Here is a 15,304-nt window from a genome sequence, read left to right as displayed (position 1 = left end):
TCTGGCAATCATCATTTAGATATGTAAGTTTTAACTAAAGTTGATCATTTCGACCATTTTACCCCCGTCACATCATTAAAGGTATGAAGTCAAAACAAACTCCTGGAGTATTTAGTCTCCACTTTACTGGATTACAACAGAGTGAAACATAGAACTACTGTGGTAAACACTAGGATCTGAGCACCAATGCTTTTTTCAATCCAAGTTGTTACTGTTAATTAATGTGGTTAAACCCATGAAACAGACTAAGAATACCATCCACTTTTTAGCGTCAGAAAGGAAGCTCATTACACCATGAACTTGACTTGAATCTTGACTTCTTTTTGGTGTTATCAAACACTAACCAAATAATTTTAACCAAATAAATGACACAATTTTCACACATTTTATTACTGGACAGCAAATCCATGATATACAAGACATCATCATCCTGCCATTCTCATGACAAACACATAGGACATAAATGCAAATGAGACTAAACTGAAACCTAAATCTAAGACAACTAAAAGAATTTTAAAATACAGCATAAATACATCAGTCTTTAAATTTTTTTTTTTGCTACAAATGTAAAACCATTTGGCTTCCATCTGTCAGTTTGATAACTTTTCCCCCTGACAAAGCACCTTTAAAAAATTTTTTTAACATAATTACTCCCAATGCAATATCTTCCAACAGTACACAAAATACTCAGTAACTAAAATCAAGGAAAAACATTTAGAAAGAACCAAATGGCACTAGACTTACAACTTGCATTGCTTAACTACACATTTTTTATCTGACTGTATTCAAAAAGTTTTCTTGTTTCGTCCTCATAATTTATGTATAATTATTTTAAACTGACCAATCTACTTAAAACACTGCACTCTATATTATAAATTTTTCCTGGTGATACTGAAGATCTTGCTAACATAGTCATTTACCCACACACAAACACATGCACACTTTGAGGTGATATGTTCTTGTATTATGTCCCAGAAAACAATGAGAGTGAGGCCCCTGCAAGTTCAACTGGTGCCTATCCATCTCAGTCTTTCCTCATTCACTGCGGTCCTTTGGCTCTCGGTATTTCATGTGGATGTAGTCAAAGATGTCCTTCTCACTGTCCACCTGCAATGGCTCTCCAGCCATGCCTACAGCATCAAATTATTAATAATATATTAATAAGTTATATATATATATAACACAGACAACATATTTAGGTTGGTGTCTTATTTAAATGCAAAATCCACAGATTAGGCTGAAAATTAACGCCATCTTATTGATATTTTCCTTACCAGTGACCCCTAGTGGACGGATAGTGTATTCATTGAGCGTAAAGCCTTTCTCCAAGGCATGAGTCCTCATATTCTTATTGAATATGTCACTTCCAGTAAAGTACAGCACACCACAGTAATACTGATCCTTAGGAATTAGTCTGAAAAATATTAGGATTAGAATATTAAGTTAAGTAGATAATGGTTCACCAAAGAGATAATAAAAAATAATAATTGCTACTGCTGAACAGATTATGGGATATCTCAGTAATTAATGTGCACCTGATATCAATACGACGATGATCGTAATCTTTCTCATCTTCCTCACCTCTCTTTAGCTGACACACACCCTGATGAAAGACATGCGATGAAATTGATGTGAGACAATTGATGTTGTAAATCAATACAAATGCAATGCAGTACACTATGTTTTAAAAACTAGTCTGACAATATCAAACCCATGGACACAAAATGATCAACACTCACTCTACCACAGTGCAAAACACACCTTCATTACAACATTTAAATTCATACAGCTCCATTACTCATGGCATTTAAAAATATTATTCAAAAGAAATGTTGAACTCCAATAAACAAAGGTAAAATGTGCTGACCAAACTGAGAGAGGGAGCGAGAGAGAGAATTTCTCTTACCATGAACTTGGTGTCTCCTTTAGATAGGGTGTCAGTGATGAAGCCAATAGACTCGAGATGCTCCACCACTGCATGGAGCAGCCTGGGCTTGAGGACAAGACAATAAGAAATGAAATTACACAATCACAGCAACAAACAAATAAAAAAACCTACCACATTCCCAAAAAACACCACATTCCCATCATTCACTGGGAAAGCAAGAAATTATTATAGAAGTCAGCAAAGCCTTCATTCTCTATAAACTATCAAATTAATGATATAGCAAAATCATTAATTAATGTTATTAAGTGCAATTGTAATTACAACTGTAAATGAAATGTTTTACAAAATGTAATGTAAAACATGTCTTAGTGAGCTTACTTGCTTCTCAGAGTGTGAAGTAAAGTCTGGATGGGTCAGAAGTATATCAATATCACCACTTGACTCTGCACCTGAGGATGTGATACACTTTCATACACTTTGCATGGACAGGAGATAATATTTTGCATAATACTGTCTGGCTGTGAGCTGGCAGTTATGTAACATGTAAATAAGTCATGGATGGTTTACAGCCACTTAGTGTGATTGTAAATTAGCAAACCTCGTCTGTAGCTACCACAGATAGTGCCGATGTACTCCGGGCCCACATGCTCCAATTCTTCCAATATGAGTTCCTGGGAAAAACATCCAAACATACAACTATAAACCCCATTTTCAGAAACTTGGGCTTTCTAAAAATGCATCAAAAACTAAATTGTTTGACCTTTAACTGATTCAAGTACAAAGACAACATTTTCTGTGTTTTACCAACAACCTAACTGTTTTATAAATCTAAAAACACAATAAAATGTGATGCATGCAGCACACTCCAAAAATATGCATGTGACTGGCCAGCACAGATCTTCCCTCTACTGAAAACGCATGGTTCATCATCAAAAGGAGAATCAGACAATGGTGACCACTGACACACAGCAAGAATAGGTAAAAATTGCAACAAAAACTTGCAATGCTCAAATGATTAAAAAGTACAGTTAAAAGAACAGGTGATGTGACCCTCTGATAAACATGCCTCTGTCCCAACTTTGAGTGTTGCAAATCAATTTCTGAATTTGTTCATATTTAACAAAGAAAATTCCATTAATCACTGAAATCACAAAAATACTAAAAAGTGACATATTGCAGATTTCAGCTTTTGCTGCATTTTTAGAAAGTGTCCCATCGTTCCTAAAAATGGTGTTGCTGGCTCAGACTGGTTCAGTCTGGTTTAGTCTGGCTACATGTAGCAGACTACAGTACAATGATGAAAAAGCTCTCACCTCCATTTGCCGCATCTCTGAGCGGGGAATTCTCTTTTCAAACTCTTCAAAGTACCTTTAGTAAAAGAAAAAAATAAATTAAAAACTTTACTTGGAACTCATGATAATTAAATTCAACCTTATTATACACACTCAAATAATGTACAATATTAAGAAATATAATTTAGCTAGCTTCACTTGTAAACACATTACTAGATGTTCTCATTTAAAGCAATTTAATGTTTTTTTAATTTATTTTTTTACAGCAACCCATAAAAGTATATCAACTAATGAAACATATGTATACTTCAGTTATTAAAGTTATTAAAATTTCATCCCTGCATAGTTTTAAGAGCAGTCTCAAAACATTCCTGTTTAGATCCGCTTTTAGTTAAGAAACTCTATCTTAATAGTTTTATCTTATTTACTTTACTTTTTATTATCTTACTTACTTCACTTTTTACTTTTTATGTTATTTTAATATTTTTATCTTTAATTTCTTTTAACATTTTCTTTTGTCTTCTCTCCTTTTAATGTTTCTTTTATTTATACTGTAAAGCACTTTGAGTTACATGTATGTATGAAAGGTGCTATACAAATAAAGATTATTATTATTATTATTATTATTATTATTATTATAAAGACTAATACTGGGAGTACCAGCAAAAACAACTGCAGCAGATCAGACCAGATCCGTCATCATAACTATAAAAGAGAATGAAGGCACTTTCAGTAGATATACATGACCTTACTTTAGACCGATCTGCTGATGGTGATTCAGCTTGTGCTCGATCTTCTTCAGATCTGAAAAATCCAAGAAGAAAGCAGTGAAAAATACAGAATGGTCCCAAGTAGAGGAATAAAAAATGCCACAGAAAAGTGTAGAGAAACAACAGGGAGACGCACCTTCCAGGGTCTTGATGCCTTCATCATAGAACTTCCTAGCAGCAGCTGGGCTAGTAAGAAAGAGGAAACAAGAAATTAGCCCAGAGATTACAAAGATCTGATGGAAATTTAAAACAAAAATACACCTACCCAATTCCAGTCACTCTAGTTAAAAAGTTAATAGAGGAACTGGTGTCGTCATTGCGGATCTGCAGATGATAAATTAATAACACCATTACAATTTGGGTACTTGAAGGGTCATTATTATTGCTCTACTATTGGACTCTGCTCATATGTTGACAAACACCAATATGCATAGGACTACAGCCTTTTCTTAAACTCTTCCTCATTTAAATACAGTTCAAACAATAGAGTAATATATGTTAAAATTTTCTCCAACAGAGTAGTATCAAATACCTTTTCCAGTTTGCGAAGTTTCCCTGTGGTCAAAAATTCATCTATTTTCTCAGCAATCTTTGCACCAACTCCATCCTGAAGACAGAGTGAAAAAGGAGCATTTCATCAGCCTGACCATATATTGTGATTCCAATAATGAAAAGATGACTTACTCCATGTTATTATTATTATTATTACTATTATTATTATTATTATTATTATTATTATTATTATATTACTCTATTATTTACCAGTTTCTTTGCTTCGGTTCCACTTTTGATTTTATTTGGGTATTTAGCGATTACCGATGCAGCTTTCCTACAATAGATTAATTAAATGTTACATATGTACTTATTCATATGCGAAGCTAAAAGAGGAAACGATTGAACTGTTTATTTGATTTACCTGTATGCATTGTATTTATGTATGGCCCTGTTGACATTTCTTTCATAATTGGCCAACTCTGAAGAAGTAAAAACGATAAAGTGGGTTAGCGGTTGATTCTGGCGTAAGTGTTGAATAAATACCCATAAAGATATAACTATAGCTGCATGTCAGTGATGCTTAACGGGTCAATGAAGGGGGCTTTAAACGTACTGTACTCCTATCTATCCTACCCGCATAGCTAACATCTGCGTTTAACTACCTTTTCAAAATGACTCCTTGCCGAAATCTACTCATTCACCCCAGATCATTACGATTTTAGCTTATGTACATCCAAATAAAATGCATTTACAACGATAGCTAGTAAAAACATACATTAACATCTTAACAACTAATCTAGCAATCTAGCACAAAGAGAGGCCGGCTACTGAACTACCTAGCTAACTATAATGTAACCATTCATCCGATAGTCTGGCTTGTAAAATAAGTTGATTAAAAATAGTATACGGAGATTAACGTGTATCTAGTATATCCACTTAGTCAGTGTCTGTCTTAGCTACGCTAGCTAGCTCGCTAACTGCTTACAGCACTAGAGTTGTTTTCAGTATCAGGTCAATCCACAACTTACCAACGAGAAAATCTGTGATACCCTCGTTTAAAGACTCTTGTGGCGCTTTTCGTTTACTCATTGTTTTTATATAGTTGTTTAATTATTGTCGCAGGTTGATAAATGTTATCTCAGAAAAATCTAACAGTTAGCGTTAGCGAGCTAAGCTAATGGCCAAAGCCTATAGACAAAGCACTTGCTCAGCAACCGGCCTTAAAAGCCACAGCGCGACGTCACTACCGTCGGTCTGCTCTGGTCCATTCAGACAATGCAAGAGTGTTTAATTGTTTGAATTTATTTACACATATTCTGACACAACACACACTAATTTCATGGTAACTACAAAGCTTTGCCGATCATAAATCAAACACATATGAACTTAAAGAGAAGTAGTGCGAGCAGTGCATAGCCAAATCAGTTATCTAAATGGGAAAAAAATCATTTTTTACACAATTTAACACTCAAGGTTGAATCATAAACTTGTATGAATACCAGTGTAACGTTTGTGGGTCAAATATCATACAAACCTTTATGAGATTGAAAATAAAGATTTATCTATAGTGCACAATGACATGAAATCTATATTTCTACACTTTATACAGTTCAACCAAACATTTAAGTGAACAATGTGTACAGTCTCTATGTACAAAGAACTCTTACGAACTGCACTATTAAATCAGGTCAAATAAAGTACATGTGTTTGTTAAAAAAGTAATCAGATATTATAAAACTATATCACCTTTCTAAAAACATAGTTTTGCACATAATGCTATACTTTAAGACATACTTCAAACCACATATAGGGGCTATAAAAATGCATGACTTCTCCAAGTGTACATCTTAGGGTAATGGACAAGCAATAAATACAGAATGTTTGGTGATTAAGAGTCATTTTTAATATACACTTTATCACGGGAGAATATTTTAAGTGCTTCCTCAACTTCAGAGAGACGCCGGTCAAGCTCTGCACGGCGTGACCGCACACTCAGTGTATCGGACCTGACTGGGAGAGAGAGCAGCTCACTTACCAGAGACTTGTGGGCTACAGAGAGAAGAAAGAGGGAGGAAAAGAGAACGAGAGAGAAATCTCATAAGCATTTACTCCAAGACTGTCAGGTTGTCAGCATTAAACAATATGTACTTCAAATGATTAAAGATGTGTGCACATATAAACTGTGAGTGAATAGCTTTTCCAAAGGCAAAGGATTACAGAACACACACTTTCTTTCAATTTCTTGAGAGTTTCCTGTCTCTCTCTCTCAAACATCTGAGTGTGCCCAGCAGGTACAGAAGGATCGGGAATGTTCTTCTTCCTCTCCTCCTCCTCCCTTCGCCACTGCTCCTTTCTCTCCTCCAAACTTAAAACATGGAAGAGGAAAAAAAAGTTACAATGTCCAATTACTGACATTTATTTAGTCAGTATTTGGTAAAATAATAACAAAAAGTACAGATGTGGATTAAATTAGGGAGGGCATTTGTCATGCACAACTAATCATAACACATTTTAAACATTGCCCTATGTAAAATACTGACAGTCACTCACTATTGTGGCACTCGGCCTTTCACACTGCTTGGTGGCTGCTTGTCCTGCAGGTTCTGCATGGACTGGGAGCGTCTTAGTATGGTTTTTCCAGCAGCACGTGCATTATGTCTCACAAAATCCACCATGTGGCCTTTGACCTGGATCTGCGTACGCATGGATCACAATACAAATATACATGATTCACAGTGCAGTCACAAAATGGATGTGCAACAAAGAAGCTCCAAGCAAAACTACCGAAACAACTACAGTTTCTATTTCCCACAAGCACTTTACAGCAAATGCATTTTATGATGGCTCTGTGTGTACATAAGGCACTGTAAGAGTATGACACCTCTGGATCTGTAATGTCAGGGTTTAGGCTGGCTGTTGGGGCCAGAGCTGGAGTCGAACGTGCCCAACAAGGCTGAGGTCGTCTGCCAGAACCACAGCTTGAGTGGGCCCTCAAAAAGTTCTGGCACTCTGGCTTCTTTGGTGGGCTTTTCTCCTACAGTACATAAGACAGGAGGACAGATGAAGAGCATAGCTTAACAATGTCATCAATATTAGGTATTAAAACTAAAGCTCCGATATGCTTACTTGTAGCTGGGCCATGACTCTGGATGAGATGTCCTGGTATTTGGGCGAGGTCCACAGAGCTTTAACGGGTGCTGGCTTTGCTCTCTCCTTCTGTGCCTCCTGCTCACGGAAACGTCTCTGGACCTCCCGCAGCCTGCGCACATTCTCTTTGCCATAATCCCGCGCTGCAGGTTCTGTGGAAAAAAAGCAATCAAGAAAGTAGCAACATATGGTGTCTGAAGAGCAAATTGATGAATTTGTGGCCTTTTATTTACACTACACATCTGCTCCACATGGGAATAAAAGGACTGTTGGAATCTTACTGTGTTTAGTGGTGCTGGGGGTCAGGGAGATGCCATCCAGTTTAAGAAGGGCTCCCACCTCTCCCTTCTGGCTTCTTTCTAGGATGTGTGTGGCATTTGGGCCAACACGGGGTGCGTGAGGTACACGTGCACTGTAACACCCTGGGTACAAAGTGGGGTCTGGAGCTAAGGGCCCATTCAGCAGGCCTAAAGATCCACCCCAGGAATTCCCTTCCAGGCGACCTCGTGCTTTATAAAGGAGACACGATGCATAAAAAGATAATAAACAATGCGCAAAAAAGTACAAGCGTACAACATTATAAAGTATAAAGCAGTATAAGCGCTATATAACGTATTTCACGTCCTTACCGGAGACAGGTCGTTTGTAATATTCAGGAAAAAGTGAAGGATCTGGTGGAATAGGCCCAGATAATACAGAAGGTCCTTCGCACATGATGGTGCTGCATAAAGATGTGAAAACGCAGCGAGTTAGTTACACAACTAAGTAGTTGTGGTTACATTTATACAACATATACAGATGCAAACAACAGGCTTGGTCCGTTAAGTTGCTTGTTTTTATTTCTTCTGGTCAATAAATTGTGACGTTAAATTAAAAGGCCTCTTATAATTTACATGTAATATTATCCACTCATGCTCTACTCGGTGAAAATATTTTCACTATGAGCCCGAACGTTTAGTAAAGTTAGTAATAATTTGTCATTGGGAAACAATAACTAGTGAGCTAGCTAGACTGGCGAGCTAACAGAATAGCTGGTAGCTAGAGCAAGTTATTCCGTCGTGATATACTGCAGTTTACGTCTGCAGTTAAACGTTTCCGACCATTGTCCGAAATCAAGTGTCAAAAAAGGACGTAAAAATAACGTAGTGAGAGTTTTTTACCTTTTGCGTAAATGCGTAATTCTCGTTAATACGATATCCTTTGTAAGCGTTTATGACATACATATACAAGCCGAACACGTCTCCATAGCAACGTTTTAAAGGCACAGCAGCAGTAGCGGGTTCGTTCCGGCTACTGAGGGGGGCTTTGAACTTCAGTGAATCAGTCAGTGAAACAATCTGTCTGTCTACATTGTATCAATTGTATTAAATAACATGCACTCATGACATTTATTGGTATCATTTTCCAAGCTCCACCCAGCTCTGAAAATATATGAAACATAGCACATCCTGTTTTTAAGGATAATCTTTTTTGGATGTTTCAAGTTTGTAAATTCCTGTTTAAATACCATGTATGAATAGTATGAATATTTTCAAAATTTCCTGGAAGTGATAGATGATGCTATTACTTGTGTTTACTTGTACAGAGTGTATACACTGACATACACTATTCTGTCAAAAGTATTCGGTCGCCCATCCATATTATTGGAATCAGGTGTTCAAATTACTTCCATGGCCATAGGTGTATAAAATTAAGCACCTAGGCATGCAGACTGTTGTTTTTTTTACAAACATTTGTGAAAGAATGGGTTGCTCTCAGTGAATTCTAGCATGGAACTGTGATAGGATGCCACCTGTGCAACAAATCCAATTGTGAAATGTCCTTGCTCCTAAATATTCCACAGTCAACTGCCAGCTGTATTATAAGAAAACGGAAGTGTTTGGGAACAACAGCAACTCAGCCATGAAGTAGTAGGCCATGTAAACTGGCGGAGCGGGGTCAGGAGATGGTGAAGCGCATAGTGCAAAGAGGTCGCCATCTTTCTGCAGAGTCAATCACTACAGACATCCAAGCTTCATGTGGCCTTCAGATTTGCTCAAGAACAGTGCGCAGAGAACTTCATGGAATGGGCTTCTATGGTCGAGCAGCTGCATTCAAGCCATACATCACCAACTGTAATGCAAAGCGTTGGATGCAGTGATGTAAAGCACACCACTGGACAGTGGAGGCGTGTTCTCTGTGACTTATCGTACTTCGCCATCTGGCAATCTGATGGATGAGTCTGGGTGTGGTGGTTGCCAGGAGAACGGTACTTGACTGCATTATGCCAAGTTTAAAATTTGGTAGAGGGGGGGATTATGGTGTGGGGTTGTTTTTCAGGAACTAGGCGTGGCCCCTTTGTTCCAGGAACTTCAGCATACCAAGACATTTTGGACAATTCCATGTTCCCAACCCTTCCTCATTCAACATAACTGTGCACCAGTGCGCAAAGCAAGGTCCATAAAGACATGGATGCCAGAGTCTGGAGTGGATGAACTTGACTGGCCTGCACAGAGTCCTGACCTCAACCTGATAGAACATCTATGGAATGAATTAGAGTGTGGACAAAAGTCATATTGAAGCCTATGCATTAGGAATGGGATGTCACTTAAACCCATATGTGAGTCAAGGAAGGTGAGTGAATACTTTTGGCAATATAGTGTAGGCCTATAAACAGTCTGTTGTTAAGATAACATTTTAGAATCCTCCAGGATGATGCAGAAACTATGTCCCCTTTTAATGATCTTCCACTAATCTACAGACAAGACACAACATCAAAATCATGCTCATCAAGAGTGAGATAAATGACCAGATATGAACTGTAGTTTGCACCCAAACCAGATCCGTCACATGCAACAGATTTAATTGTCTTTATTTTTGAGAAACCAAGAGGTTGCTGATCGTTTGTTTAAGTCCATCAGACCACCAGAATTAAGTATTTGTCATTTCCAGTGGTAAGACATTTTAAAATTAATGGATAGCAACTGTATTAATGATGTATCTCTCTGCATTGCCAGTATTGTGTGAAGACATTTAGTTAGTAATTTAAATGATGTCATTTACTTTTTATTTTTGTTTAAAATGTTAAATTACCGTTAGGTATACTTAAAAATATAACGAACGCTGTCATCCAATAAAAAAAATTCTTTGTGAAACGTCATTTACACACAAATCAGAGAAAGGAATAAAGGAAAAGCTATACACATTGCGCATGCTCAGTCTGTATCGTTCCTGCTCGGCTAGTTTCTCCTTCAGCGTGCCCTCTTACGCGAGCTACCATAGACACCACAAGCACAGCCAGCACATCGATACGGAATAAACGGTAGGGTTCAACGGATGATGCATTTGCACGAATGTCACGATAGACAATTGTCAAGTGTAAGGGTAAACCATGCTCCTTAAATATTGCATTTGAGATCCGATTTAAAGTGCAGGCGTCTAAATCGATGAAGCTGTGTAGAAAGACATCCTACCGCATTCCAAGGGCCGCGGCGCACAACAGCTTTCCATGACACTTGAACTGTGCATGCTCAGTTAATCGGTATATTTAAGGCCTGTATTAAAAGCAAGTATTATAGAAAAGACGCATATGTCCAGTTGAGTTTCTGGAGTGTTGTAAGCTTGCTCGCAATCTTATTTTGCTTTTGACAGGTTATTATTACTGTTTAAGCAGTAGGTTAATACATAGGCCTGTGCAGCGAAGCTTGGTCGTCCTAATAAGACCCCGTTTTGCATTCAATTCACAGTTTAAATCTCACATTAGGGACTATTTCGACTATTTCCACAATGCATAAGAGAGCTTAAAATGTATCGGAATTATTTATTTTAAAACAGATCCTGCAACCGTGAACACATTGGCACCGATTTCTGACGCAAGGCAACGACTCGGGTGTAACGGAGAGCTGTTTAATAATCTCCAACTTTAGTGTAGCCTATTGTGCGCGCGTAGCAGTCACCATAGTAACTGTCCAGTGGCTTCCGACGGCGCCAGGTGATGGATATGGTGAACTGAATTTAGCATCCATATTGGAGATCTGTTTATCTAGCGGACGTTATTTGGGCGTTCATGGTCATGCGCAGTGAAGTGGGTTAACGGTTACTGGATGTTCTTTGTTGCATTGTTTGTGGAGTGAAAACTGCCGAAATGTTGGAAATCTGGCCTACCGTCTGAGATTATATTGAAGGCAAGACCTGGCCTCAACTTTGAATTTAGGACACCCAGCCAAAGTCAATGTTCCTACAGACACTTTAGACAATGTAGACTGTATATTACTATTTTCCCTTTATCCCTTATGTAATACAGTGGTAAGTAGGTATTTCAAAATCCTTCTTTTTATACATGCTTTACTTCCATTCTGCTCTTTCTACAGAGCACGTACAAATTACAAATTGCATGTGCCCCATTTTCAATTTCTAATGCTGATAACCAGAGGTGGGGACTCGAGTCACATGACTTGGACTCGAGTCAGACTCGAGTCATTAATATTAAGACTTTTGACTTGACTTGAAAAAATATTCAGAGACTTAGACTTGACTTGGACTTTTACACCAATAACTTGGGACTTGAATTGGACTTGAACCTGTTTACTTGCAAAGACTTGATTTTTTTTTTACCCCAAATCTAAATTTTAAAACGCATATTAATATTTATAAAGTGCGCCCCATTAATTTCATTTCCGTCCTTCTGACGCAGACCAGTCCTCTGCTTTTCCACACTCTGTACGTGTGTGTGTGCATGGGCTGCAGCACAACCAATCAAATGGGGGGTTGGCGAACGTAAATTTTTACCGGGCGGGGTGTAAAATGGACACAAATTAAGTATTATATCGCGATCGATCGATCGCCAGTGGTTGGTGCCAGAGCGAACTAGTAACTCATTGAATCATAGATGTGGATCAGAGGTAAATAAACTAGATTTTTTTCCGGCGTGAGATATTCGGATGTGTGGCGTGAGAGCGTGTGAAGACGGTCAAATGCGTGTGTCTCACGCTCAATGCGTGAGAGTTGGCATCCCTGGGTTCTGTATCTGAACTCGGGGAAGAGAGCCTCTCTCTGTCACCATCATAATATCCAGTTCTATCCCAGCATGGATTGTGTATTTGAAGACATCTACGTCGAGAAAAAAATATATTGACAAAAGTGGAGCGAGTTTTCAGCTATGGGGACATCATTCATCGTGCACAAATGACATACATACTTTTGGCCAGCAAATGCAATGCAGAATAGTTTACTGAAATGTCTAAAGTTGCAGATTCCTGTTAATTGTTCAGTTCTTATATTTGTTTGTCTTGTGTCACTCACACATGTTCTCCAAGAAACCAGATAAGAGAAGAGAGGGAAAATGCTGTTATGGTTCTTTGTATTGTACTGTGAAAATATCAGCACTTTTTATTTGAACATGGAGTTCTACTTATGACTTTTTCACAGAATATTTATTTCTGGAAAATTGTAGTTTAAAGTATGAATATTTTTGCAGCTAAGTTTAACAAATTGAATTGTGCAATAAAGAGGTGTAATTTTAATTTTTTTTTATACTTCGTGTTTTCAGTTGCACATGTTTTATCAAGATTTGAGGAGAATACAGATTTTAAAAAGAACGCATGTCTATTATTTACATTAAAAATATACCTGCAACATTGGTAAAAAAAAAAAAAAAGACTCGAAAGGACTTGAAATTCCAAGTTTCAGACTTGGGACTTGACTTGATTATTGCCTGTCTTGACTCGAGACTTGACTTGACTTGAGTGTCTTTGCTTGAGACTTGACTCGGGACTTGAGGTATAAAGACTTGGACTTACTTGAGACTTGCAAAACACTGACTTGGTCCCACCTCTGCTGATAACTATTGTATCTATTTAAAACCTCTTAACTAAATTAAAATCGTTATTCAGTTTCATGTCCATGTAGCAAATCATTTGATAAAGGCAGGACCACAGAATTACAAGTTCCAAGTGTGCAAAATCAGTGACTAGACTCATCATGTATTGAGACTCACATTTAGAATACCTACAGTACATAGAGGTTGCAGGCTACAGCTGTGATTGTGGTTGATAAGGTGTGTTGAAATGTAGGCATGATTATGTAGTCTGTGTTCTGATAGAGTGGTAGGAAGTGAAGGAATATTAATGCCGTCTGCTCACCTCGACCGAGCTTTGACCTTCTGTTCTCACAGGCCACTTCAGACATGCTGATCTAATAGGGTGCTAGGGTGTCGCAATCCAACGAGCAGGACAATGTTATAGACATTATCCAAACACAGAACACTGCTATGGACACAGACTGCACTTGTCATTCACAGCCTATTACAAAACAGAAGTACTACCCAACCCATCTAAACATCTTCAGTCGCTTTCAGATACTGATGTGTTTCTAATTCTTCCTTCATTCTTGCTAATCGTTTTTGTCTCTCACGTCCTTGGTCTCACTCTCTCTTTCTCTCCCTAATGGGCCTGGTCAGGTGCTTTGAAGCACAGTTACAGATTCTCCTCTGTGTTATTCCTGTTGGAGGGTTTAGTAAAGGGGAGGGGGAGTAAGGGAATAGTCACAGCTATGAGTTGAATTGATTGAGGGACATTATGACGGGGCTGTTTCATGAATGGAGGGTTAGGAGCAGATTTTAAGAGAGCATGTCCCATTTCATGAACCCTCTCATGTCAAATGGATGAGCGGTGTCAGTTTTGCCTCAAGCTATTTATAGAATATTGAGGTGTGGGGGTGTGCTCTCTGTGTGTATGCATGAGACAAGGCTGAAAAACTGCTGCCTCGGCAGCTTGGCAGTTGGGCAGGCCAGGGTTGCCATGGGGATTTTTTTCGTGGGAAGGAGTAGTATGGAGTATCTACTGGGATTTGTCTTTTCATTCTAGCCAGTATCAGAACTCCGTAATAATATATATATATATTAGGGGTGGGACGCGATTAAAAAAATTAATCGAATTAATCGGAAGCTTTGTAATTAATTAATCAAAATTAATCGCATTTTAATCGCATTTCAGTATTTAACATGAGAAATATTAATTTAAGTTTGAATGATGAATGAATCAATGAACATAATCAAACTTCAACATCTTGTTTATTTTTCCACCAGTCTACTACACAGACCAATATATGAGTGCAGAAAACAGTTCAGAACATTGGAAATTCTGACCAAAAATGTTGTTTAATTTTGGGAGTTTTGCTCAGGATATTGGAAGAATTGAAGTAAATCAGAAGATGTTTTTTAATACCATTTTAGATGGTATACTTTTCTTAAATTTCCCAGGCCTCTGCCACAGGCATCTCCATAGTGCCTAGAAGTGGTCTTCTGCATGCTCAAAGCAAATGACTGGATCTTCCATTCATCATCTATAATATGAGCTGTCACACCAAGATCATTCTTGTTGCTAACAGAGGTCCAGTGATCCCCAGTCAGAGCCACATTTGTGGCGCTCTTCACAATAACTTGTTTTACTTCCCTTTCACAATAACCTGTTTTTTTTTCCCTCGTTCTTACGTACGAGGTTAAGAAGTACTTGGTGCTAAGAACGTTTTGGGAAACTCACCCCTGGACGGTAGTTCATAACTTGCATCAGTTGACGCAATGTGCAGCGCTTCTTGTAAGCCTTTATCTTCGACCACAGAGAGCGAACGACACAAATAATATGACGCGTCATGTATAAACGCGTGCGGAGTCGCGCGCTACGGTCACTCGCGAAAGTTTAATCCAGTCTTAATGGTCCAATGAAGGTACTTTAAAA

The 15,304-nt window shown here is 38.1% G+C and overlaps 3 protein-coding genes across 6 annotated transcripts in view; 1 reads left to right on the top strand and 2 right to left on the bottom strand.

The window, feature by feature from the left end:
* Positions 1-371: 371 nt before the first annotated feature.
* Positions 372-5,684, bottom strand: polb (polymerase (DNA directed), beta). The gene is made up of 14 exons (XM_077003417.1): positions 5,474-5,684; positions 4,867-4,924; positions 4,713-4,779; positions 4,483-4,557; positions 4,216-4,274; positions 4,087-4,136; positions 3,933-3,984; positions 3,202-3,256; positions 2,487-2,559; positions 2,267-2,337; positions 1,907-1,993; positions 1,536-1,603; positions 1,275-1,414; positions 372-1,130 (listed from the first exon to the last, which is right to left on the bottom strand). The coding sequence occupies exons 1-14, from the start codon at positions 5,532-5,534 to the stop codon at positions 1,036-1,038; spliced, it is 1,011 nt and encodes a 336-aa protein (XP_076859532.1). The 5' UTR covers positions 5,535-5,684; the 3' UTR covers positions 372-1,035.
* Positions 5,685-5,727: 43 nt separating this feature from the next.
* Positions 5,728-8,888, bottom strand: enkd1 (enkurin domain containing 1). 3 transcript variants are annotated; one of them, XM_077003413.1, is made up of 8 exons: positions 8,753-8,888; positions 8,222-8,313; positions 7,874-8,101; positions 7,572-7,744; positions 7,327-7,479; positions 6,996-7,138; positions 6,674-6,810; positions 5,728-6,494 (listed from the first exon to the last, which is right to left on the bottom strand). In XM_077003413.1, the coding sequence occupies exons 2-8, from the start codon at positions 8,304-8,306 to the stop codon at positions 6,334-6,336; spliced, it is 1,080 nt and encodes a 359-aa protein (XP_076859528.1). In that variant the 5' UTR covers positions 8,307-8,313; positions 8,753-8,888; the 3' UTR covers positions 5,728-6,333. The 3 variants fall into 3 exon arrangements, with proteins under 3 accessions (XP_076859528.1, XP_076859530.1, XP_076859529.1); XM_077003415.1 differs by lacking the exon at positions 8,753-8,888 and adding an exon at positions 8,486-8,675; XM_077003414.1 differs by lacking the exon at positions 8,753-8,888 and having other exon boundaries at positions 8,222-8,675.
* A 1,883-nt stretch (positions 8,889-10,771) lies between these two features.
* vdac3 (voltage-dependent anion channel 3) overlaps positions 10,772-15,304 on the top strand; it is a 10,285-nt gene continuing 5,752 nt past the window's right edge. Inside the window, exon 1 of one of the 2 annotated variants that reach the window (XM_077003411.1) lies at positions 10,772-10,893. The gene's annotated coding sequence lies outside the window, so the exon portion shown is untranslated. Of the gene's footprint in view, positions 10,894-11,576; positions 11,877-15,304 lie in introns of those variants that run through there. The other variant, XM_077003412.1, reaches the window with a different exon arrangement.

Source organism: Brachyhypopomus gauderio, chromosome 4, assembly GCF_052324685.1.
Source record: "Brachyhypopomus gauderio isolate BG-103 chromosome 4, BGAUD_0.2, whole genome shotgun sequence".
Lineage (NCBI taxonomy): Eukaryota > Metazoa > Chordata > Actinopteri > Gymnotiformes > Hypopomidae > Brachyhypopomus > Brachyhypopomus gauderio.
The sequence above is the reverse complement of the archived record's forward strand: the minus strand, read 5'-3'. Positions and strand labels throughout refer to the sequence as shown.

Coding starts and splice junctions, on each gene's coding strand:
- polb (XM_077003417.1), bottom strand. CDS start 5,534: ATGAGTAAACGAAAAGCGCCACAAGAGTCTTTAAACGAGGGTATCACA. Junction 4,925..5,473: donor TATCACAGATTTTCTCGTTG/GTAAGTTGTGGA, acceptor TTACTTCTTCAG/AGTTGGCCAATTATGAAAGA. Junction 4,137..4,215: donor ACTAGAGTGACTGGAATTGG/GTAGGTGTATTT, acceptor CTTTCTTACTAG/CCCAGCTGCTGCTAGGAAGT.
- enkd1 (XM_077003413.1), bottom strand. CDS start 8,306: ATGTGCGAAGGACCTTCTGTATTATCTGGGCCTATTCCACCAGATCCT. Junction 8,102..8,221: donor TTACAAACGACCTGTCTCCG/GTAAGGACGTGA, acceptor TCCTTTATAAAG/CACGAGGTCGCCTGGAAGGG. Junction 6,495..6,673: donor TCTCAAGAAATTGAAAGAAA/GTGTGTGTTCTG, acceptor TTCTCTCTGTAG/CCCACAAGTCTCTGGTAAGT.